The sequence below is a fragment of the Pristiophorus japonicus genome, chromosome 14, assembly GCF_044704955.1.
Source record: "Pristiophorus japonicus isolate sPriJap1 chromosome 14, sPriJap1.hap1, whole genome shotgun sequence".
Classification (NCBI taxonomy): Eukaryota; Metazoa; Chordata; class Chondrichthyes; family Pristiophoridae; genus Pristiophorus; species Pristiophorus japonicus.
Window position 1 is genome coordinate 18,173,632 of NC_091990.1, and position 24,027 is coordinate 18,197,658.

Here is a 24,027-nt window from a genome sequence, read left to right on the forward strand (position 1 = left end):
TGGAGAGCTCGACACCTAAACTCTTCAACTTCAATTTGCTAAAAAGTTCCCTTTACCGCTACTAGAAACATGCATCAATCTTTGTATTTGAAAGTGTTCCAATGACACTTAATCGTAAAGACAGAACAGTGAAATATACCTCATGGAGTTGCTAGTTGCCTTAAGAGCAGAAACAAATGAAAAATGAATCCAGTTAAATGAAGTGTACAACAAAGAGAAGTGTGTTGTTTCTGAGCATTTGTTTTATTTAAGGACTGTTCCAACAACCACTTTCCATGACAATCCATTCTCTCTTGTACTGCAGTATCCGATCGTCCAGTAACACTCAAGTTAACAAGCTGATGATGACTGAAGAAGGCGAAGGAACGATGAGCGATTTCTCTTCTCCGACTGAAGATGGCTTTCATCATGCAGTGGATAATGAGCAGGATGCAGTTACCTACAGCTACTCCTTCTTCCATTTTTGCCTCTTTCTAGCCTCTCTCTACATCATGATGACACTGACTAACTGGTACCGGTACGTCTTGCATTGTTAAACCAATACTGGGCAATGTTAAATATGGCAGCGGTACCCTCTACCATGTTGCATACTAAATAATGCTGCAGCCCATGGGGCTTAGCTGTCGGAAGGAGGGCTGAAGCAGCAGGCTATGGAATGGTGGGATGTCGTTTGCTTCCATTAATTCCTAAAGACAAGATTCTGATCCCACCTTAGATTGATCTGTGCAGGCGAGCAACTTCTGATGGTAAATATTTCCCCAGAAGGATGGAAAGAGCAAAAATTAGAAGGGGTGGTTCTCTCAAGTCACACATTCCACATTGTAATGGCTGGCTCAAAACTGATCTTGGTACTCCGCACAGTACAAAGCCACGCAGATCTCGTGTTCGATTCACTTACGACAGCTGAGTTAATTGGTCTCGTCAGCTCTACATCAGTACGTAAGAAATAGGAACAGGAGTAGGCCATTTGGCCCCTAGAGAGCCTGCTCTGCCGTTCAATAAGATCATGGCTGATCTGATCTTGGCCTCAACTCCACTTCCCTGCCCGCTCCCCATAACCCTTGACTCTCCTATCATTCAGAAATCTGTCTGTGTCTCTCCATCTTTTTAAATATATTAAATGACCCAGCCTGCACAGTTCTGAGGTATGGCATTCCAAAGATTCATAACCCACTGAGAGAAGAGATTCCTCCTCATCTCGACCCCTTATTTTGAAACTGTCTTCTAGTTCTAGATTCCCCCATGAGGGGAAACATCCTCTCTGCATCTCCCCTGTCAAACCCCCTCAGAATTTTATACATTTCAGTAAGATCACCTGTCATTCTTCTAAACTCCAATGAGAATAGGCCCAACTTGCTCAACCTTTCTTAAGATAACCCCTTCATCTCCAGGAATCAATCTGGTGAACCTTCTCTAAGCTGCCTCCAATGCAAGTATATCCCTCTTTAAATAAGGAGATCAAAACTGTACACAGTACTCTAGGTGTGGTCTCACCAGCACCCTGTACAGTTGTAGCAGGACTTCCCTACTTTTATACTCCACCCTCTTTGCAATAAAGGCCAACATTCCATTTGCCTTCCTAAATACTTGTTGTACCTGAATGCTAACTTAGCTCTGGACTAAGGCAGTGCTTAAAAACCATTTACCTGGGGTTCTTGCTCCTCATTGCTGTACAGTGACTCATCTTGGTAACGTGTGTGTGAATGTCCGATCAGAATGCAATAGGGCTTGGTTATGGAGTAAGCCTGCTAAAGCTTGCTTTCTATGTCGAATGGCAAGTTGGTGAAGGTATTGGAGGGCGGCTGCCTCTGTGGAACTGTAGCCCAGATGAACAGTGCCAGTTCCCCAGCATGTGTTGCATTTGTTACAAATAATCAAGTAACTTTTGAATTTGTAAATGGAGGACTAAAACATGTCTTTGATCAGCCATTAGTATAGTAATTTTAAAAAAAGATCTGAGCATGGGAAGGCCATTTTTACTCTTTTTATACTTAATCCCCCCTTGCAATCTCTGTTGATTTTCTCCAGTTCATTACACTTCATATTTCCCAGTTTCCACTTTACTTGCTTTTCTTCAGACGGTGCCTATAATCTATTTAAACTGCAAACTGTTTCCTAAATCAATTGTCTGTCTGGGCTTGAGACCTGGAGTAGAAGTCAGCCCAGCGTATTGCATTCGTATCCCTTGCTACTGAATAAACTGGCAGTGTTGTGAATGTTATTTATTTTTATTTTTGTGCTGTTTTCCTAGTCCCAGCTCTGATTACTCGACTGTGCAGAGTACCTGGCCGGCAGTCTGGGTGAAGATCGCCTCGAGCTGGGTTGGACTCCTGTTGTACTTGTGGACTCTGGTTGCTCCTCTCATACTGTCGGATCGTGACTTCAACTAAGCTGTAACAGGCACTGCTCGTAGCCATTGTATATCCCCAGCATTTGCTAAGTTCACTCAATGCCTTGATTGTATATAAAGTTATGTAAAGATTTATCACCATAACATGGAGCCTTAAATGATACTTGCAAAAAATGCTGTACCACCATTTTTGAGCTAGCATTTTCCTGTCAATTTTTATAATGCATTTGCACTGTTAACTTTTTGTTACTCATATTCTCCATTCCTTTGAAACTCCCCCCCCCCCTCCCCCCTTCTTATCTTGATTGTGTTTGAAGCTGACTCTTCAAACCATCTATAATGTAATTCAAAAGTCTTGTATCTGTGTGCACCTCTGGTCGGTCAGCTTTTTCCATTCCTGTGCCCACATTTATAACTGTGTAACTGCCGATGGAAGATGGTTGTGCTGTAATTACACTCTCCTGCCAGTGGAGGTGCTGCAGCGCCACCATCGGCAGGAAGCTGCAATTACAGCATTGTATATTCACATAGCAATTTTAATGGAAATATAAAAATAAAGGCAAATGGTATTACATTAAAGGTGGGACTAAATTATGTCTGTGTGCTCAGGTCCAATTATGCCTTGCCCTCTAACTCTAACTCTGCTTCATCTGAAGACTGCATCTGGTCTTCACACCCCATGCACAGTGCCAGGAGAGATGATCTCGTTTTTAATGGGAAAAATCTAAATCTAGGTTAGCCTGCTGCAAGCTGGCAGAAACCATTGTAACCACCAAATATTACCAAGCATGTACATCATGGCATTCATTAAAAGTGGAGGATTATTGGTGTCTTTTCAGTATTTATTTGAGGAACTTCAATGAACTTTGAGAAGGTTGTGAGGTTTGGGTAGGAATGTGACCTGGGATTAAGGAAGGATGTTGCTATGTGGCATACTGACTAGACATAGGACAAACGCTTAGAAGTTTTTGTTTACAAATGAAACAGTATGCAAAGCACCGAAGCAATTAGTGTAATTTAAAAAAAAATCATGGGAATAATTTAGGTTAGAAAGCTTTTCAAGGGAGCTTTTCAAACTCCTTAAGGGAGTTTTTAGTAGGACATGCTTGAAGTTTGTCAGTGTATTTGTGTAGCATTGAATGCAAAAAGGACATCTGATTATTGTCACTGTGTGCTGGCTTTTATTTCGTCGAGCTGCTTTCATGCTGTGATAGTGGTCTGCTAGTGCCAGCTTCATGATGCCAATGGGGAGCACCAAGATTGTCAGGCTGGCAACTGGATGACCCATTAAAAAAGCAAATGGACAGCAGAATGATGACACGGGCATTTTTATTATTGATTATAATCCCTTTCCACATTGATTGATTGCTTTGAGCAAAGCTGGGCGAGGATAGAGTTGTCGGAATTTAATAACTCTGAAATTGGAACGGATATGCTTCCTACGTAGTGTTTAGCTTTCTTGTTGGAAAGTAGGAAATTTTTAATATTGTGTATGTGGGTGTGACACAACAGTATTCCTTACTCCATGTGTCAAAGGAAACTGGAGCAATCTTGCAGAAGCAATTGTGGGCGAAGTTGCTACTTAATTTTGAAGTAAAACTCTCCTGAAAAGGAATTCTCTTCTCAAAGCAGTACATTTCTGAATTGTGTTTTTAAGCATTGTGAAATGAAAAATATGCAGCGATCTTGTCTCTGTTGGCGCAGTAATTGTCGTAAGCAGTGAGCTAAAAATTCGCTGTGACGTGATGCAGCACGTTTCGATCAGTGAAGATTTGCGGCCTCTGCTATTGAACTCCGAAACGCTTGTTTAAATTTTCAGAATTACAAACCTCCCTTCTCATGAAAAAGTGGATTGTAACTCAAAGAATCAACGCAAGTTTTTTTTTAATACAATGTCAAATCACTTAGAAATTTTATATCAAAAATTGTACCCATGTAGTTGTCATATTTCTCATTATCGAAAATCAAGGAGATTTTTTATCTGTTATAAAACCCGTTTATAAGCCTAGACAATTATGTACAGTTTTCAAAGCTAAAAATGTACCTCACCAATTGTGCCTATTTCAGAAGATGCTGTGCTTGGCTTGGTATCGCTCAGATCAATAATTTTAATTTCTCTCCCTTTCCCCCCCCCCCCCCCCCTGATCTTTTATGCAAACTTCCGCACCAAATCGAGCTACATGCTGCAAACATAGAAATCCATGCAGGAATTGTCCAAATGGCCACGATTTGCCGCAAGATGTCACACCACTTTGAATCACTTGCCCAAGTGATGGTTTCACCACAAAGGAATTGTAATAGTTATAGGGTGAGAAAGGCCATTTCTACATGGTAGTTGCTCTTTCCTCAGTGTTTTGCTGCAAGCTATTGCTGCCAACTGTTCAAGGAGCCTCCTCAAAAACAGTCACGAGGAATAATGATTTAATGTTTTTGCATTTTTGGGGGAAATTTTGTTTGGGGAAAAGTATCCATGATTAGGAAAATGGAAATGTATGTCTAACTGGTTGTGATCAGTCACTCTACCTGATGGGTGTATTTGTAACTTGTGTATCATCATAAATCTAACCTGGATTTTACCAATAAAGATTTTGTTTTGCTTTTCACAAAGTCTGATATGTGACTTTATTTTCCAAGTTTAGTGACTTCTGCAATTAAGGCTAGAATTCTAATTGGCCAATAAAAAGGGATCTGAATCGAAGACCTTGATATTTCAAGCCAATACTACCAGTTATGATTGAGTCACGTTGAAATATTCTACCTTCCTCTTTTCAGATGCTGAGTGACTGAAGAACACTCATAAATAGGAGCAGGAGTAGGCCATTTGGCCCCTCAAGCCTACTCTGCCATTCAATAAGATCATGGCTGATCTGATCTTGGGCTCAGCTCCACTTCCTGTCTGCTCCCCATAACCCTTCACTCCCTTATCGCTCAAAAATGTGTCTCTCCAACATTAAATATATTCAGTGACCCAGCCTCCACAGCTTTCTGAGGCAGAGAATTCCACATTTGGTGTGGATTTTTTTCTCTTTCAGATTTCCCATATTAAATTTTTCCTTTTCTTTCTCGCTCGTCAAGTGGTTGAAAAGCAGAGTTTGAGCTTCCTTGGAATCTGACTATTTTGAAGGTACAGAGTTTAATTTTAACTCTGGGCAGAGGCACAAGCTTGCCTTTGGCTTGGGTTTTGTGGTGACATTACATGATTATGTCCTTGATCTTTTTAATTGAAGTGAGCTATTCTGATGTAATGATGATCATACAGTTCGAAGTTAACCTACTGTTGCTGGCTGTGCCTGTGCACTATAACGACCATCTATGGATACAGTAGCTGTGAATGTCATACGCATTTGCACATGTGAATGTCATACGCATTTGCACATGCAAATGTATCCGCTGGAATTGCCTTTGGGTGCAATCTATCCTCTAAGAGAAAAATAAAATGGGAGAATGCTGGAATTACTCAGCAGGTCAGCTAGCATCTGTGGAGCGAGAAACCAAGTTAATGTTTGAGCTCGATGACCGTTCGTCCGAACTGGAAAAAGATGTAACAGATTATAAGTGCAGGGGCAGGGAAAGGGTATATTGTGCATGAAGAAATGCTTCAGCTCCGAGAAAGCAAGAGCTTGTTTCTGGGAGAGGTCTTTTGTGTTGGGCACAAGGAAAGATATCTGGTGGCAGTCCAACTCTTAATAATTTATCTTCACGTAAGGGGGCCAGAGGAGAGCAATAAAGCTGATCCATGAGTTGGGGAAGAGCTAGCTATGTAATGTATGCACCTGAGAGTATGCTCACTGGTTTACAACAAAATAGTTGTCGAGCTGTCGAATTGTGAGTGGCTTAGCCAGTCATGTGATGTTCACGAGACTCAATAAAACCCCAGCCAGTTGGGTTTAGGGGATCCATGATGAGGCAGATGGTTGTGAGCCTGATGGATGAACTGATAATGTATAGTGTGATTGTTAAACCTTTGCTAATAATCCAACTAGTTCTTAATATCATTGTGTTGTGAATTCTTAAGCAAAGAGCATATGAAGCAAATACATTACAAGCCATGCAGAAGACTTGACACAATCGGGCTTTTTCACCTTGGAAGCAGAGGTCTCGGGGTATCGTGTAGAGATATTTAATAAACTTAACCGGATCGAGAAAGCAAACCCAGAACTATACATTCAGAACATTTCCACCTGCTGCAGCAGGTTGCCAGGGTACTGGATTTATTCAAGAAGTTGCTAGAGGGTAGAAATTCTGTTGTGTTATCATACAACTGCTTAATGCACTCTTGTCAAATTCTTCTCTCTGCTGTTGTACTGCAGATGTTTAAGAGTTAATCTTGTGCATCATCTTTCCCAGCCACTTGTAATGCTAGCCCCTGAGGATAGGGGGACAGTAGCATTGATTCTCTGGAAGGGCAAAAACAAATAGGCTGCAGGGCCCTCCTCAAACTTATTTTGTTGGTGGGTGTTGCAGTGGGTTTTGCCAGCAGGTGTCACTGTTGTCTTTGTTATTCAGTTGCATTTCTGTCGCTTTTATGCTTATTAAATAATAAAAGGCAGTTCTGTTTAAGAATATTTGCACAATTAAATTACATGAAATTTTACAGCACAGAAACAGGCCGTTTGGCCCAGCTGGTCTATGCCGTTGTTTATGCTCCACACAAGCCTCTCCTACCCTTCTTCATCCAACCCCATCACCATGGCCACCTATTCCTGCATGATCAGCCATGATCGTAGTGAATGGTGGTGCAGACTCGAAGGGCCGAATGGCCTACTCTGGGTATTAAACGAGATGGCGGAAGTTATAGCAGATGCATTCGTTATAAAATTCTCTGGACTCTGGGGAGGTACCAGCGGATTGGAAAGCAGCTAATGTAACGCCTCTGTTTAAAAAAAAAAAAGGGGGCAGGCAAAAGGCAGGTAACTATAGGCCGGTTAGTTTAACACCTGTAGTGGGGAAAATGCTTGAAACTAGCATTAAGGAAGAAATAGCGGGACATCTGGATAGGAATAGTGCAATCAAGCAGACGGAGCATGGATTCATGAAGGGGAAATCATGTTTAACTAATTTACTGGAATTCTTTGAGGATATAACGAGCATGGTGGATAGAGGTGTACCGATGGATGTGGTGTATTTAGATTTCGAAAAGGCATTCGATAAGGTGCCACAGAAAAGGTTACTGCAGAAGATAGAGGTACGCAGAGTCAGAGAAAATGTATTAGCATGGATAGAGAATTGGCTGGCGAACAGAAAGCAGAGAGTCGGGATAAATGGGTCCTTTTCGGGTTGGAAATCGGTGGTTAGTGGTGTGCCACAGGGATCGGTGCTGGGACCACAACTGTTTACGATATACATAGATGACCTGGAAGAGGGGACAGAGTGTAGTGCAACAAAATTTGCAGATGGCACTAAGATTAGTGGGAAAGCGGGTTGTGTCGAGGACTCCGAGAGGCTGCAAGGAGATTTGGATAGGTTAATCGAATGGGCTAAGGTTTGGCAGATGGAATACAATGTTGGAAAGTGTGAGGTCATCCACCTTGGGGGAAAAAAACAGTAAAAGGGAATATTATTTGAATGGGGAGAAATTACAACATGCTGCGGTGCAGAGGGACCTGGGGGTCCTTGTACTTGAAACTCTTTTGAGTTTACCTGCAAAACATAAAAACATTAAACGGTGCCACCCGACCTGGGTGACACTCCAGACATTTACAAGGCCCTTTTTTTTTTTCCCCCCCCCTTTTTTTTGTGTTTTTTTTTTTGGGCACTAAAATCACAATTTTCCCCAGTGCCCCCTATAAAAGGGAAGGGGGACACTAAAAGCACCGGCAATTAAGACAAATTAAACTTAAAAAACGTAAAATCAAATTAAAATTTGGTTGCCGGGCGTGATGATGCACTCCAGTCCCTCCGGTGCCCACCTCTCGCGGAAGGCCGCGAGCGTACCGGTGGACACCGCGTGCTCCATCTCCAAGGACACCCTGGACCGGATGTAAGAGCGGAAGAGAGGCAGGCAGTCAGGTTGAACGACCCCCTCGACCGCCCGCTGCCTGGACCGGCTGATGGCACCCTTGGCCGTGCCCAGGAGCAGTCCTACGAGGAGGCCTTCGGACCTACCCGCTCCCCTCCGCACAGGGTGCCCAAAGATCAGGAGTGTGGGACTGAAGTGCAGCCAGAATTTCAGGAGCAGCCCCTTCAAATAATGGAACAGGGGCTGCAACCTTGTGCACTCAATAAAAACATGGAACACGGACTCCTCCAGACTCCTTGTACTTGAATCCCAAAAGGTTAGTTTGCAGGTGCAGCAGGTCATCAGGAAGGCGAATGGAATGTTGGCCTTCATTGCGAGAGGGATGGAGTACAAAAGCAGGGAGGTCCTGCTGCAACTGTATAAGGTATTGGTAAGGCCGCACCTGGAGTACTGCGTGCAGTTTTGGTCACCTTACTTAAGGAAGGATATACTAGCTTTGGAAGGGGTACAGAGATGATTCACTAGGCTGATTCCAGAAATGAGGGGGTTACCTTATGATGATAGATTGAGTAGACTGGGTCTTTACTCGTTGGAGTTCAGAAGGATGAGGGGTGATCTTATAGAAACATTTAAAATCATGAAAGGGATAGACAAGATAGAGGCAGAGAGGTTGTTTCCACTGGTCGGGGAGACTAGAACTAGGGGGCACAGCCTCAAAATATGGAGGAGCCAATTTAAAACCGAGTTGAGAAGGAATTTCTTCTCCCAGAGGGTTGTGAATCTGTGGAATTCTCTGCCCAAGGAAGCAGTTGAGGCTAGCTCATTGAATGTGTTCAAGTCACAGATAGATAGATTTTTAACCAATAAGAGAATTAAGGGTTACGGGGAGAGGGCGGATAAGTGGAGCTGAGTCCACGGCCAGATCAGCCATGATCTTATTGAATGGCGGAGCAGGCTCGAGGGGTTAGATGGCCTACTCCTGTTCCTAATTCTTATGTTCTTATGTTTTTATACTTCTGCACCTATTTTCTATGTTTCTTCCTCATGTACCTATCTAGCATCCACTTAAATGCATCAATACTATTTGCCTCAACCACTCCATGCTGTAGTACATTCTGCATTCTAACCACTCGCTGGGTAAACAAGTTTCTCCTGAATTCCTTATTGGATTTAATATTGACTGCCTTAAATTTATAGCCCCTAGTTTTGGACTCCCCACAAGTTGAAACATTTTTTTCTACATTTACCTGTCGAACCCCTTCATAATTTTAAAGATCTCTATTGGGTCACTTCTCAACCTTTACTTTTCTAAAGAAAAGAGCCCCAACCTGTTCAGTGTATTGAAATAAAGTGTGGAATGAAAAAGGACATTCATTCCATCAAAACCCTCTCTTCATAGCCCATGTACTATCTATCCTATCGTGGACCTGATGCTCTCCATAGTCCTTGTACAATCTATCCTATCGTGGATTCTCTGATCCACAAAACACAAATGAACATTAACTCCAGAATGATCATCCTTCCTCGCATCTCCATTATTCAACTGGGCTTGGTACTTTCAACGTGGCAATTATTCCTGGGGTCGTTCAGTCACCTCTGTTCTAACGAAGGGTCATCGACCTGAAACTGTTTCTCTCTCTCCACAGATGTTGCCTGACCTGTTGAGTATTTCCCACATTTTCTGTTTTTTATTTTGGATTTCCAGCATCTGCAGTATTTTTGTTTTTGTACCTCTGGGTTTGGTTTGGAACTCCTAAGTCTTTCCTTTTTGTTGCATCTATGTCATTTTCATCCTCGTAGGAACAGGAGTAGGTAATTCATTCCCTCGAGCCTGTTTCATCATTCAATTAGATTAATTAATATCTTAACCCCATCTACCTGCCTTGGTTCTGTAACCCTTATTACTCTTGCTCAATAACTGATGCCATGTATCAGTGATGCATCCCAGAGTGATATATGACCTTGCATTGTGTGTACAAACAAATAAAGAAAAACAGGTTTGCTTTTTGAGAATGACAGTGCTCCTTTAAGTATTCGTGGGGATACCAGAGAGCAGCACCACAGTAAACTAAAGAATATTTTCTGGATTTCCTGCTGGTCTGACACATACATACACTTCCTCCGCTGCTGGCTCTGATGTCAGAAGAGTCGAGTGTCGGAATCTGGGGTTATTTATGTAGCTGGGGAGACTGATAACCTTTATACATAAAAATCGGACTCACGGTGGCACAGCAAGTTTATTCAGTGGGGTTGAAGCTGTCCAGACCTAATGAAAATCCCAGCTTCAGTCCCTGGTGAATTGGACAATCTCAGTTTAGGCAGTGCCAGGGGTACTCCAGCTATCCTCCGTGCTCCCGCGGCAGGGAGATGAAAATCAGCCAGGGTTCTCCACTAGCAACTCTTGTTGGAAGTCTGTGGGAGTAATTTTAACTATGGGTGGTGATATAAAATGAGTGCTATGGCTTCATCTGCCCATTATGCACCCTGGCCGTTATTCCCTTCCATTGATCTCAGCGGCAGGATAATTTGCCTTGGGTGTATAATGGAATCACATAGAATGGTTACAGCACAGAAGGAGGCCATTCAGCCCGTTGAGCCCGTGCCGGCTCTCTGCAAGAGCACCTCAGCTAGTCTCACTCCCCGCCCTTTCCCTGTAACCCTGCAAATGTTTTTCCTTCAGGTACTTATCCAACTCCCTTTTGAAAGCCGCGATTGAGTCTGCCTCCACCATCCTTTCAGGCCGTGCGTTCCAGATCCTAACCACTCGCTGCGTAAAAAAGGCTTTTCCTCGTGGCTACTCCTGCTCCGATTGCTTATGTTATGTTCTTATGTTGCCTTTGGTTCTTTTGTCAATCACTTTAAATCTGCGTCCTCTGGCTTTCGACCCTTCTGGGACAGTTCGATATCGCTCGCTTTACATCATCAGCCGCAGTTAAAATTAACCCCCCCACCACCCCCTCCGCTGTGTGTGGATGTTGAGTGAGGATGGAATTGGGCTCGGATTTGATGCCAGACGCTATATAAATCCAGGGAAAGAGAGCCTTGAATGATTAAGATGGGAGCTAAACAGGAACAAGAGATTGTTTATCAAGCCGCAGGCTTGTATCATGGCCAGGAATGTAGGTAGATATTGTCCTTTGTTGATAAGTCGTGGTTGCAATTGGGGTTGGGCAAAACCAAAACTGATTCATGTGTGTGAAAGATCGCTCCAGTGTGATAGCTGCCTGCTTGAACTTTGCTTAGTTGAAATGACAGAACCAGTGATGTAAAATTAATCAATGGATAATGAGGCCTTTTGCAGGGTCAACTGTATATCGCACACGACCCATTCTGTTTCACTGGATTCAGCAAACTGGGTTTAATAGTAGTGTCATGTAGCATCTCTTGGTCTGAAATATGAGCGCAACACATTCAATACCATGTTCGAGGGCATGCACAGGAAGGTCAGTCATTGTCTGTCCAGGAAAAGCAACTGAGCGTATTCTGATTGAAATGTCCTGACTCAAATAATCTTACATTCCACTGCAGCATGTCATTGAAAAGAAATAAAGAACTTGCAATTTTCAACATTCCCCATGTTGGGTGGGCAGTATGTGAGTGATCGCACATGTGCCCTCCCTGCCGATACCAGTAACGCGAGGCCCAAACCACTTTGCATTGGATGGTGACCTGCAGAGTGCTCAATGAACACTGATGGGCAGTCGCTAATCCCGAAAGAAAAAAAGAAAAAGACTTGCATTTATAGAGCGCTTTTCATGTCCACCGGACATCTCAAAGTGCTTTGGAGTGTAGTCACTGTTGTAATGTGGGAATCCAGGGCAGGGTGTGGGATCTGGCTGCTCCATAGCAGAACCAAGCTGGAACAAACCTTTACAAAGGAGGGGGAGACGGGAGCATTGAGTAGCCGGCAGCAAGTCACGATTTCTTTGTGGGGCCAGAAGCAGAATTCCTGCTCCCCCCCCCCAACCCCCATAACCCCAGAAAAATACAGGGAAAAACTCTCTGTGGCCGTTCTGTGATTGGCCTGCAATCGTCCCTTTAAGGGTCATTGCTAAGGTGGCTCAGGGCCTAGTACCAATGGGCAGGGTGTGCTTCGCCCCATTTGGACTGAAAATTGCAAACAGGAGCCCTTCAACTGACGTAGTACCCCGATTTTCCCATTCGCAGCCTTGCCTGAAAATCGCCTCAAGCATTCCAAGGGGAAGTGATTGCTTTATTTTAGCCAGTGTAAGCCGTTAAAAATCGGCATCCATGTATTTTGCCATTGAAGGGGCGGGGTGTGGGGGAGGTCATCATAGGTCCCCCTACTTAGTATCTGAGAGGACTGAAGGGCCAGACGATATTGCCAGTGGCTCAGCTGTCTGGCTAACCGACCAGATGTGGGAATAGCACGTGGGGATGAGAAGATTTGAACTGGAAAAGAAATTAAGACTGGAAGTAAGACCCAGGTCACTGCTGGATTCAATTTGAGTTTCCAAAATTGATTAAAAAAAAAATCACTGGATATTGTAGTTTTCAACATTTTATTTCAAGATTTCTTCAATAGTCAAAGCAAAGGTTAGAGCCTCCAAACTGTGGCAGGAACTGTATTTTGACTGTTTTAATTTCTGTCACTTTTGTGCAGCCCATGAAAAGTCTCACTGGTGGGCCAGCTCCCAGCTTTCTGCCTGTGGGTCTCTCGAGAACCTTGTATGGTGATCTAGCGCTGTTGGCCTCAGCATGTGGCACCCCCAGCACCGACTGCTCACCCCTTGCGGCTCAGCCCAAAAGATATTTGGGGGTGTGGAAACTCAGGGGACCTTTGCCACTGGGAGACCAGTAACACCTTAAAGGGGAAGAGTGACTCTCAATTATGGGGATCTCTTCTTGAGCTCTGATGTCCCAGAGCCTCCAGACCAGTCTGCTGGGAAATGCACCTGAGCCTTGTAGGGCAAGACCCCCTCTAATTATAACTCTTGCTCTGGGTGAAGGTTGAGGAGCAACTTGCCTCCCATTTGAAATGGCTCAAATGGAGGGATCACTGGGTGGGGTGTGAAAGTGATGACAAGCAATGGGGTGGATCATAGGATATACAGCACAGAAACAGGCCATTCGGCCCAACCAGTCCATGCCGGTATTTATGCTCCAAGACGTCTCCCGTCTTTCCTCATCTAAATCTATCCACATAACCCTCTATTCCCTTCTCCCTCATATGCTTGTCTAGCCTCCCCTTAAATGCATCTAGAACTATTCTCTTTAACCACTCCCTGTGGTAGTGAGTTCCACATTCGCACCACTCTCTGGGTAAAGAAGTTTCTTCTGAATTCCCTATTGGATTTCTTGGTGACTATCTTATATTCATGGCCTTTAGTTATGCTCTTCCCCACAAGTGGAATCACTCTCTCTGTATCCACTCTATCAAGATCTCTATTAGGTCAACCTTTTTTCATTGGGTTTTATTTCTGTAGAAGATTTCATGGAAAACAGAGTGGCATAAAGCTGAGCTGATGGGAATTCCTAACTGTACAAATGAGCTCTGTTACTCTAATCAAAGCCAATCCTACCTGTCCAAAGATAAAACGAAAAGGCAACATTTCTTATGGCTGATGAAGTTTTTCAATGTGCTGCTTACGCTAAATCTGAATGCCACAGAGTCAGTGACCTAAAAGTCTTGCCCTTCTGTCTGAATAGAGGAAGTCTTTAGGCTATATTTAGCTGATGCACAATACCTCCCCTTAGATAGAAGTGGCATAATCTCATGGGGTTTCAATGGCTCCAGTCACCTGATCACTCAATGCTTTTTCTTCTCAGCTTCGAGAGACCACTGGAATGCAATTGTTGTATTGAGATCAAAGCGTGTAACTGAGTCAGACTGTTATAATTCCTTGGTGTCATATTTGACCCTGAAATGAGCTTCCGACCACATATCCACAGCATATCTGATACTGCCTAATTCCACCTCCGTAACATCACCCGTCTCCGCCCTTGCATCAGCTCATCCGCTGCTGAAGCCCTCAGCCATGTCTTTGTTACTTCTAGACTTGACTATTCCAACGCACTCCTGGCCGGCCTCACACATTCTATTCAATGCAAACTAGAGGTGATCCAAAACTCGGCTGTCCGTGTCCGAACTCGTACCAAGTCCCAATCACCCATCACCCCTGTGCTCGTTGACCTACATTAGCTCCTGGTTAAGTAATGCCTCGATTTCAAAATTCTCATCCTTATTTTTAAATCCCTCCATGGCCTCGCTCCTCTCTAATTCTGTCAGCTCCTCCAGTCCCACAACCCCATGAGATGTTTGCGCTCCTCTAATACTGCCTTCTTGAGCATCGCTGATTATAATCGCTCAACCATTGGTGGCCGTCCCTTCTGTTGCTTAGGCCCCAGCTCTGGAACTCCCTGCCTAAACCTCTCCGCCTCTCTACCTCACTTTCCTCCTTCAAGATGCTCATTAAAACTTACCTCTTTGACCAAGCTTTTGGTCACTTGCGCTAATTTCTCCTTATGAGGCTCAGTGTCAAATTTCTATCTCACAATACTACGTTAAAGGCGCTAAGTAAATACAAGTTGTTGTTGTTGTTGATGGGTTAACTGTTTAGGACAAAAATATTTATTCTCCTCTCATGAAGCTTCTGTTTCTTGCCACAGCACCGTTGCATGGGCACCAAGTACCCTCTGATTAGGGTTGCCAACTCAGGTTGGACATATTCCTACAGGTGACATCACATGACCTCCCGCCGCCTTCAACCACCCCGTGCCCCCACCATTGGTCGCCCGACCCATCCATCCGCGTGGAGCCCCACCTTCTCACAACCAATTGGGAAGAGAACAGATCCCTTGTTACCCGATTGGATGATTCTCAACTTCAGTCAATGGGCCTATTTTTCCCCATCTCCAATCATTTTTTTTTTAAACTAGTAAGCAGAGCTGTTCAAATAAAATTTGAAAAAGCACGCCATTTTTTTAATGTCCCGATGGTTTTGCTTTTGGGTGTTGCTCGCGGCAGTGGCCTGGAGACCGGTCTCTAAATTCTGGAGACTCCAGGGCAATCGTGGAGGCTTGGCAACCCTACCTCTGATACCACACGCATGTTCACACATGCGAGAGCCTGGACAGTGAGTGTTGGCGGGTCGAATAATTGTACTGAATGTAAAATCTTGAAAGCCAGTGACGTAGGCAGGACTTGTTTTGGCAGAGGGGAGTGGGGGGAGGTGTTTGCCAGATCAAACAAAACTACTTCAGAAGGTCTGTTTTTCCAAATAGGAATTTCACAATAAGGTCCAAAAAGAAATATTATTACTTCCATTAATCTCACAATTCAATTAATGCAGTTGAAAAGAAAACTCAGTCTTGTCTGTAATCTCTGTATTCTTTTTCAGCCTCACAATCCCACAAGATGTCTGCGCTCCTCAGATTCTGCCCTCTTGAACATCCATCGGTGGCCGTGCCTTCAGTTGCCTGGGCCCTGGAACTCCCTCCTTAAACCTCTCCATTTCTCTTTCCTCCTTTAAGACGCTCCTTACAAACACTGCTGTGAAGTGTCTTGGGACTTTTTACTACGTTAAAGGCGCTATATAAATAAAAATTGTTGTTGTCGTCAGACAATAACTCTAAAGCATGAAGCCCAAGTGCCTGTTATGTGTCGATAATCTATCAATCATTTTGCTCCAAGTAAAAGATCCTCTCGGAATGAGTGATCACAGTATGGTTAAATTTGTAATACAGATTGAGGGTGAGGAAGTAGTGTCTCAAACGAGCGTACTATGCTTAAACAAAGGGAACTACAGTGGGATGAGGGCAGAGTTGGCTAAAGTAGACTGGAAACACAGACTAAACGATGGCACAATTGAGGAACAGTGGAGGACTTTTAAGGAGCTCTTTCATAGTGCTCAACAAAAATATATTCTAGTGAAAAAGAAGGGCAGTAAGAGAAGGGATAACCAGCCATGGATAAACAAGGAAATAAAGGAGAGTATCAAATTAAAAACCCATGTGTATAAGGTGGCCAAGGTTAGTGGGAAACTAGAAGATTGTGAAAATTTTAAACGACAGCAAAGAATGACTAAGAAAGCAATAAAGAAAGGAAAGATAGATTACGAAAGTAAACTTGCGCAAAACATAAAAACAGATAGTAAAAGCTTTTACCGATATATAAAACGGAAAAGAGTGACTAAAGTAAATGTTGGTCCCTTAGAAGATGAGAAGGGGGATTTAATAATGGGAAATGTGGAAATGGCTGAGACCTTAAACAATTATTTTGCTTCGGTCTTCACAGTGGAAGACACAAAAACCATGGCAAAAATTGCTGGTCACAGGAATGTGGGAAGGGAGGACCTTGAGATAATCACTATCACTAGGGGGTTAATGCTGGACAGGCTAATGGGACTCAAGGTAGACAAGTCCCCTGGTCCTCATGAAATGCATCCCAGGGTATTAAAAGAGATGGCGGAAGTTATAAGCATTCGTTATAATCTACCAAAATTCTCTGGACTCTGGGGAGGTACCATCGGATTGTAAAGCAGCTAATGTAACGCCTCTGTTTAAAATAGGGGGCAGACAAAAGGCAGGTAACAATAGGCCGGTTAGTTTAACATCTGTAGTGGGGAAAATGCTTGAAGCTATCACTAAGGAAGAAATAGTGGGACATCTAGATAGGAATAGTGCAATCAAGCAGACGCAGCATGGATTCATGAAGGGGAAATCATGTTTAACTAATTTACTGGAATTCTTTGAGGATATAACGAGCATGGTGGATAGAGGTGTACCGATGGATGTGGTGTATTTAGCTTTCCAAAAGGCATTCGATAAGGTGCCACACAAAAGGTTACTGCAGAAGATAAAGGTACACGGAGTCAGAGGAAATGTATTAGCATGGATAGAGAATTGGCTGGCGAACAGAAAGCAGAGAGTCGGGATAAATGGGTCCTTTTTGGGTTGGAAATCGGTGGTTAGTGGTGTGCCACAGGGATCGGTGCTGGGACCACAACTGTTTACAATATACATAGATGACCTGGAAGAGGGGACAGAGTGTAGTGTAACAAAATTTGCAGATGACACAAAGATTAGTGGGAAAGCGGGTTGTGTAGAGGACACAGAGAGGCTGCAAAGAGATTTAGATAGGTGAAGCGAATGGGCTAAGGTTTGGCAGATGGAATACAATGTTGGAAAATGTGAGGTCATCCACCTTGGGGAAAAAAAAAACAGTAAAAGGGAATATTATTTGAATGGGGAGAAATTACAACATGCTGCGGTGCAGAGGGACCTGGGGGTCCCTGTGCATGAATCCCAAAAAGTTAGTTTGCAGGTGCAGCAGGTAATCAGGAAGGCGAATGGAATGTTGGCCTTCATTGCGAGAGGGATGGAGTACAAAAGCAGGGAGGTCCTGCTGCAATTGTATAGGTGAGGCCGCACCTGGAGTACTGCGTGCCGTTTTGGTCACCTTACTTAAGGAAGGATATACTAGCTTTGGAGGGGGTACAGAGACGATTCACTGGGCTGATTCCAGAGATGAGGGGGTTACCTTATGATGATAGATTGAGTAGACTGGGTCTTTACTCGTTGGAGTTCAGAAGGATGAGGGGTGATCTTATAGAAACATTTAAAATCATGAAAGGGATAGACAAGATAGAGGCAGAGAGGCTGTTTCCACTGGTCGGGGAGACTAGAACTAGGGGGCACAGCCTCAAAATACGGGGGAGCCAATTTAAAACCGAGTTGAGAAGGAATTTCTTCTCCCAGAGGGTTGTGAATCTGTGGAATTCTCTGCCCAAGGAAGCAGTTGAGGCTAGCTCATTGAATGTATTCAAATCACAGATAGATAGATTTTTAACCAATAAGGGAATTAAGGGTTATGGGGAGCGGGCGGGTAAGTGGAGCTGAGTCCACGGCCAGATCAGCCATGATCTTGTTGAATGGCGGAGCAGGCTCGAAGGGCTAGATGGCCTACTCCTGTTCCTAATTCTTATGTTCTTATGTTCTTATGTACTACCTTGTATTCACTTCAGCAACCCAGTGAACATTTAGAAGCACAAACCCAACTAATTACCGGTCAACTGCGGAACTAATCAGCTCTGGAAGAACATTTGTTGTTTCTGTGTTTCTATCAAGTGATGCAAGGCATGTTCTTTCAAAAGAAGCAGTGGTTTGATTTAAAAAAGAATAGAAACTTTGGGGGGGGGGGCCTACTAATATAAATGAATAGAAAACTTTTCACATCCTCAGGATATCCCAAAGTGCCTTGCAACCAATAAATTACTTGAGAAGTTCAGTCATTGTTGCTTAGTCAGCAAATGTGGCAGCCAATTTGCCCATAGCAAGGTCCCACAAATAGCAAATTTGATCAATGAACAGTTAATCTATTTTGAGGAATATGTTTTGGCCCGGATACTGAGGGAACACCCTGCTCTTTGAATAATGACACGGGATCTTTCATGTCCACTTGTACAGGCAGATCCCGTATCTAAGCACTGGGACCTCTGCCAACAGAATGCATCCTCAGTGCTGCCCTGAATTGTCAGCCTAGATTATGTGCTCAACACCCGGAATGGAGCCTAAACCCACCAATTTTTGACACCTTATAAGAATATAAGCATTAAGATAAGAACATAAGAACATAAGAAATAGTAGCAGGAGCAAGCCATTTGGCCCCTCGAGTCTGCTCCGCCATTCAATAAGATCATGGCTGATCTGATCATGGACTCAGCTCCACTTCCCCGCCCGCTCCCCATAACCCCTTATCCCCTTATCGTTTAAGAAACTTGTATATTTCTGCCTTAAATTTATTCAATGTCCCAGCTTCCACAGCTCTTTGAGGCAGCGAATTCCACAGATTTACAACCCTCTGAGAGAAGAAATTTCTCCTCATCTCAGTTTTAAATGGGCGGCCCCTTATTCTAAGATCATGCCCTCTAGTTCTAGTCTCCCCCATCTGTGGAAACTTCCTCTCTGTATCCACCTTGTCAAGCCCCCTCATAATCTTATACGTTTCGATAAGACCACCTCTCATTCTTCTGAATTCCAATGAGTAGAGGCCCAACCTACTCAACCTTTCCTCATAAGTCAATCCCCTCATCCCCAGAATCAACCTAGTGAACCTTCTCTGAACTGCCTCCAAAGCAAGTATATCCTTTCGTAAATATGAAAACCAAAACTGCACGCAATATTCCAGGTTTGGCCTCACCAATACCCTGTATAGTTGTAGCAAGACTTCCCTGCTTTTATACTCCATCCCCTTCGCAATAAAGACCAAAATTCCATTGGTCTTCCTGATCACTTGTTGTACCTGCATACTATCCTTTTGTGTTTTGTGCACAAGTACCCCCAGGTCCCGCTGTACTGCAGCACTTTGCAATCTTTCTCCATTTAAATAATAACTTGCTCTTTGATTTTTTTTCTGCCATTTGACCTCTCGAGCCTGCTCCGCCATTCAATAAGATCATGGCTGATCTTCCACCTCAACTTCACTTTCCTGCATTGTGCCCATATCCCCTTGATTATAAGGAATCGGCGCTCTCCAATCATTATATGTGATGTTACGGTGTTCAAGGACAAGATTTTTGATACTGATAATCTGCTCTGGAACATATTCTTTCCTTCTGTATCTACTTTGTGCCTTTTCACTGACCTGTGCTTGTACAGGAAGAGACAGTGCTGCAGATGAGAAGTTGGTAAGATGTTTTGAAAAAGCCGAATTGGATGCAATGATAACGAGGGCTGGAATTCCCCCTATCCAGCAGGAAGCGATCATGAGGATAGCCAGTAAAAAAGCTTGCATGCTTGCTGTAAAGTCCCTAAAGCTGAGGTGCAGCTCATCAGGGAGGAAGGGGGAGAATGGAGGGCAAGTCAACATGGAAGCACAATTATAATTCCCAATTAGACAGGACCACTGGGAGGATGGGCCCCAGCAGGTTTGTGCTCTCTCAAACCTCCTCGCTGTTTCCATCTCTCTCTCTTCCTACAAGACTCTCCTTAAAACCCACCTCTTTAACCAAGCTTTTAATCACCCATCCTCCTCCTTTGACTCGGTGCCAATTTTTGTCAGATACCGCTCCTGTGAAGCGCCTTGGGACATTTCCCTCCGTTAAATTCGGAATGAGCATTAACTGCTGGCCTTGCCAAAAATAGGGTGAGATGAAGAAAGGTGGGAGGAGGCTCGTGTGGAGCATAAACACCGGCATAGACCGGTTGGGCCCAATGGCCTGTTTCTGTGCTGTAAATTCTATGTAATTCTATGGAATGGCGCTATATAAATGCAAGTTGTTGCTCAGGGAGAAAATCATTTTAAAATGGGAGAGGTGCAAGGGTCACAGCCTGTACCAATCAACTGCATTTTGCTCATATCATCCAATTTTCAAATGACAATGGAATATTGATCCACTCAAGTAAATGGTGTAAAATTAAAAGGCACATGCCCGTTGGTTTAAAAAACAGATTTTGCTGGATCTAATAAGGACACTGATAGCGATCTTTAGGGTTATGCTATGGTTTGATGGGGTAGATGTAGAGAGGATGTCTCCACTTTTCTGGTGGAGACCAGAACTAGGGGCCATAAATATAAGATGGTCACTAATAAATCCAACTGGGAATTCAGGAGAAACTTCTTTACCCAGAGAGTGGTGAGAATGTGGAACTCGCTACCACAGGGAATGGTTGAGGCGAATCGTAGAGTTATATTTAAGGGAAAGCTCGGTAAGCACACGAGGGAGAAAGGAATCGGCTATGTTTATGGGCTGAGATGAAGAGGGGCAGAAGGAGGCTCGTGTGGAGCACAAACACCGGTATAGACCTGTTGGGTCTGTGCTGTAAATACGATGTAATACTTTAAATGCTATATGCCACAGTAAAAACAAAAAATGCTGGCAATACATCATCAGAAAAGAGAGAGGACAGGTTAACATTTTGTTTAAACACCCTGTCTAATGTTTTAATTTCAGATTTTCAACATTTGTAGCTTTCTCTCTCTTTTTTTGGCCTTTTAAAGGCCGCAACACTTTCACCAAATGATTTTTCCTCAAATCGTTTCACATTCTCGAGATCAATGAGCAGGCCGATGAGGAGAGTGTATTTTGAACGTCCATTGCACTGTAGAACTATTATTTTCGCAAGGATCCGTTCAGTTCCGAGCACTTTCACTTTACCAATGAGGCAAGGAGGGACATAGCCTGCAGCTTTGGGAGAACATTAAGGAAAAAGTATCAACCTCAAGAAGACCAAATTCCTGCTGAACTATTAATACATTAAAAAAAATACAGTTTGTAAGTGGCTCAGAATGACAGTTTAAGAAATTAATTTTGGTTTGACCTTTTGCTGAGTTTGTCTTTTGTTCCTCCTGGAAATGCCTTACCTCTTACACATTTTCACAGGAAACCCATTACCAGCACAAACCTTCCTTGCCCTTCCTTGATGTTAATCTGATGAGGCGCCAGTTTTGTTCGAAATGATTTGCAGTGACAGTGTTCCTCCCGTCAGATCCCCATGAAGAACGAAACCTGTGGAAAATTCTTGGTGTTGTAATCTCACACCTTTAAATCCAGACCCATTTCGGACCCCAGTCTGAAATCAGTTTTTAAGGTTCCTCTTCAAGCAAAGAATTGGTTTTGGAGGCAGTTTGCATGTGGAAAAACTTAAATCTTTTCCTCCTCTCCTGAAAAAAGAAAGACTTGCATTTATACAGCATCTTTCAGGGCCTCAAAGCACTTTACAGCCAATTAAATACTTTTGAAGTGTAGTCACTGTTGTAATGTCGGAAACTCGGTAGCCAATTTACACAGCAAGGTCCCACAAACTGCAATGTAATAATGACCAGATAATCTGTTTTTCATTTGCGATGTTGGTTCAGGGATGTATATTGGTCAAGACAACGGAGAAAACTCCACTCCTCTTCTTCAAAATAGTGCCATGGAATCCACCTGAGAGAGCAGATGGGGCCTCGGTTTAATGTCTCATCTGAAAGACGGCCCCTCTAACAGTGCAGCACTCCCTCAGTACTGCAAGTGAGTGTCAGCCTAGATTTTGTGCTCATGTCTCTGGAGTGGGGCTTGAAACCCATAAACCTTCTGTCTCAGAAACAAGATTGTTCCCCACTGAGCCAGGACTGAATCTTGCTAGACCACAGTTCCACAGGCATCTACCACCTTCCAGCGCTTTGCCCAAACGACCATTAGTCATGTACATAATGCACAGTGAGTGGCAGGAGACAATTCAGCCAATGAGTGCCTTGGAGAGGGTGCAGAGGAGATTTAAGAGGATGGTGCCTGGGATGTGAAGAGACCGGAGAACTATGTTTGTTCTCCCTTGAGCAGAGACGGTTAAGAGGAGATTTAATGCAGGTGTTCAAAATTTTGTGGGGGTTTTGATAGAGTAACTAAGGAGAAACTGTTTCCACTGACAGGAGGGTCGGTAACCAGAGGACACAGATTTAAGATAATTGGCTAAAGAACCAGAGGGGAGATGAGGAGAATTTTTTATTACACACGAGTTGTTATGATCTGGAATGCACTGCCTGAAAGTGTGTTGGAAGCAGATTAAATAGTAACCTGCAATAAGGAATTGGATAAATACTTGAAAAGGAGAAATTTTGCAGGGCTACGGGGAAAGAGCGAGGGCATGGATCAAATTGGACAGGTCTTTCAAAGAGCCGGTACAGGCAGGATGGGTTTCCGTTTTTGCTGTAGGATTCTATGATAATAATGTATCCTCGCTGGAGGTGTCAGAGCTTTGGAGAAATTCACTTTGGACTTTAAAGGTGTGGAACTGCATTCAGGTCTGTAAGATGTACAATTTGAGTTGAGGATAGGTCCGATCAGGAAGACTGGATAGCGTGGATCGTCCATCTGTTACCTTATAATTGTGGCATTTTCTTTTTATTTAATTGAGAATCTAAGATAAGAGGTCAAAGGCCAAAGTGCAGGACAAAACCAAGGTTGATAATGAGATAAATCGAGAAGGAGTGATTGTGTGATTCCAAGCTTGGGTTTGGATTTTAAAGGCCTTAGATTTCAGAAGGAAGTGGAAAGTGAGGAGAGTATAAGGCTCGACAGTTTTCAGGCTCTGGAAAAGAATGAGTTAGAGCGTGAGAGATTTTCGAAAGTGCAGATTTTGAATATCTAAAATAGAAACGTAAAATGCTGGGAATTTAAAAATCCATGGCCTTGCCCCTCCCTATCTCTGTAATCTCTTTCAGCCGCACAACGTCATGAGATGTCTGTGTTCCTCAAATTCTGCCCTTTTGAGCATCCCTGATTATAATTATTCAACCATCGGTGGCCGTGCCTTCTGTTGCCTGGACCCTAAGCTCTGGAACTCCCTGCCTAAACATCGTCTCTCTACTTTTCTTTCCTCCTTTAAGACGCTCCTTAAAACATACCTCTTTGACCAAGCTTTTGGTCATCTGCTGTAATTTATTCTTATGTGGCTCGGTGTCAAATTTATTTGTTATGCCTTATAACATAGAACATACAAACATAGAAAAATAGGTGCAGGAGCAGGCCATTCAGCCCTTCGAGCCTGCACCACCATTCAATATAATCATGGCTGATCATGCAACTTCAGTACCCCATTCCTGCTTTCTCTCCATACCCCCTGATCCCTTTAGCCGTAAGGGCCACATCTAACTCCCTTTTGAATATATCCAACGAACTGGTGTGAAGCACCTTGGGACGTTTTACTACGTTAAAGGCGCTCTATAAATAAAAGTTTTTGTTGTTGGAATACACAGCAGATCCATCACCATGTGGGA

The 24,027-nt window shown here is 43.5% G+C and overlaps 1 protein-coding gene across 1 annotated transcript in view; it reads left to right on the forward strand.

Annotated features, from left to right (window-relative positions):
• LOC139279765 (serine incorporator 1-like) overlaps positions 1–4,957 on the forward strand; it is a 35,877-nt gene extending 30,920 nt beyond the window's left edge. Inside the window, exons 9-10 of the mRNA XM_070898969.1 lie at positions 305–517; positions 2,252–4,957. Coding sequence (XP_070755070.1) covers positions 305–517; positions 2,252–2,390 — 352 coding nt within the window. The 3' untranslated portion in view covers positions 2,391–4,957. The remainder of the gene's footprint in view (positions 1–304; positions 518–2,251) is intronic.
• The last annotated feature ends 19,070 nt before the right edge of the window (positions 4,958–24,027 follow it).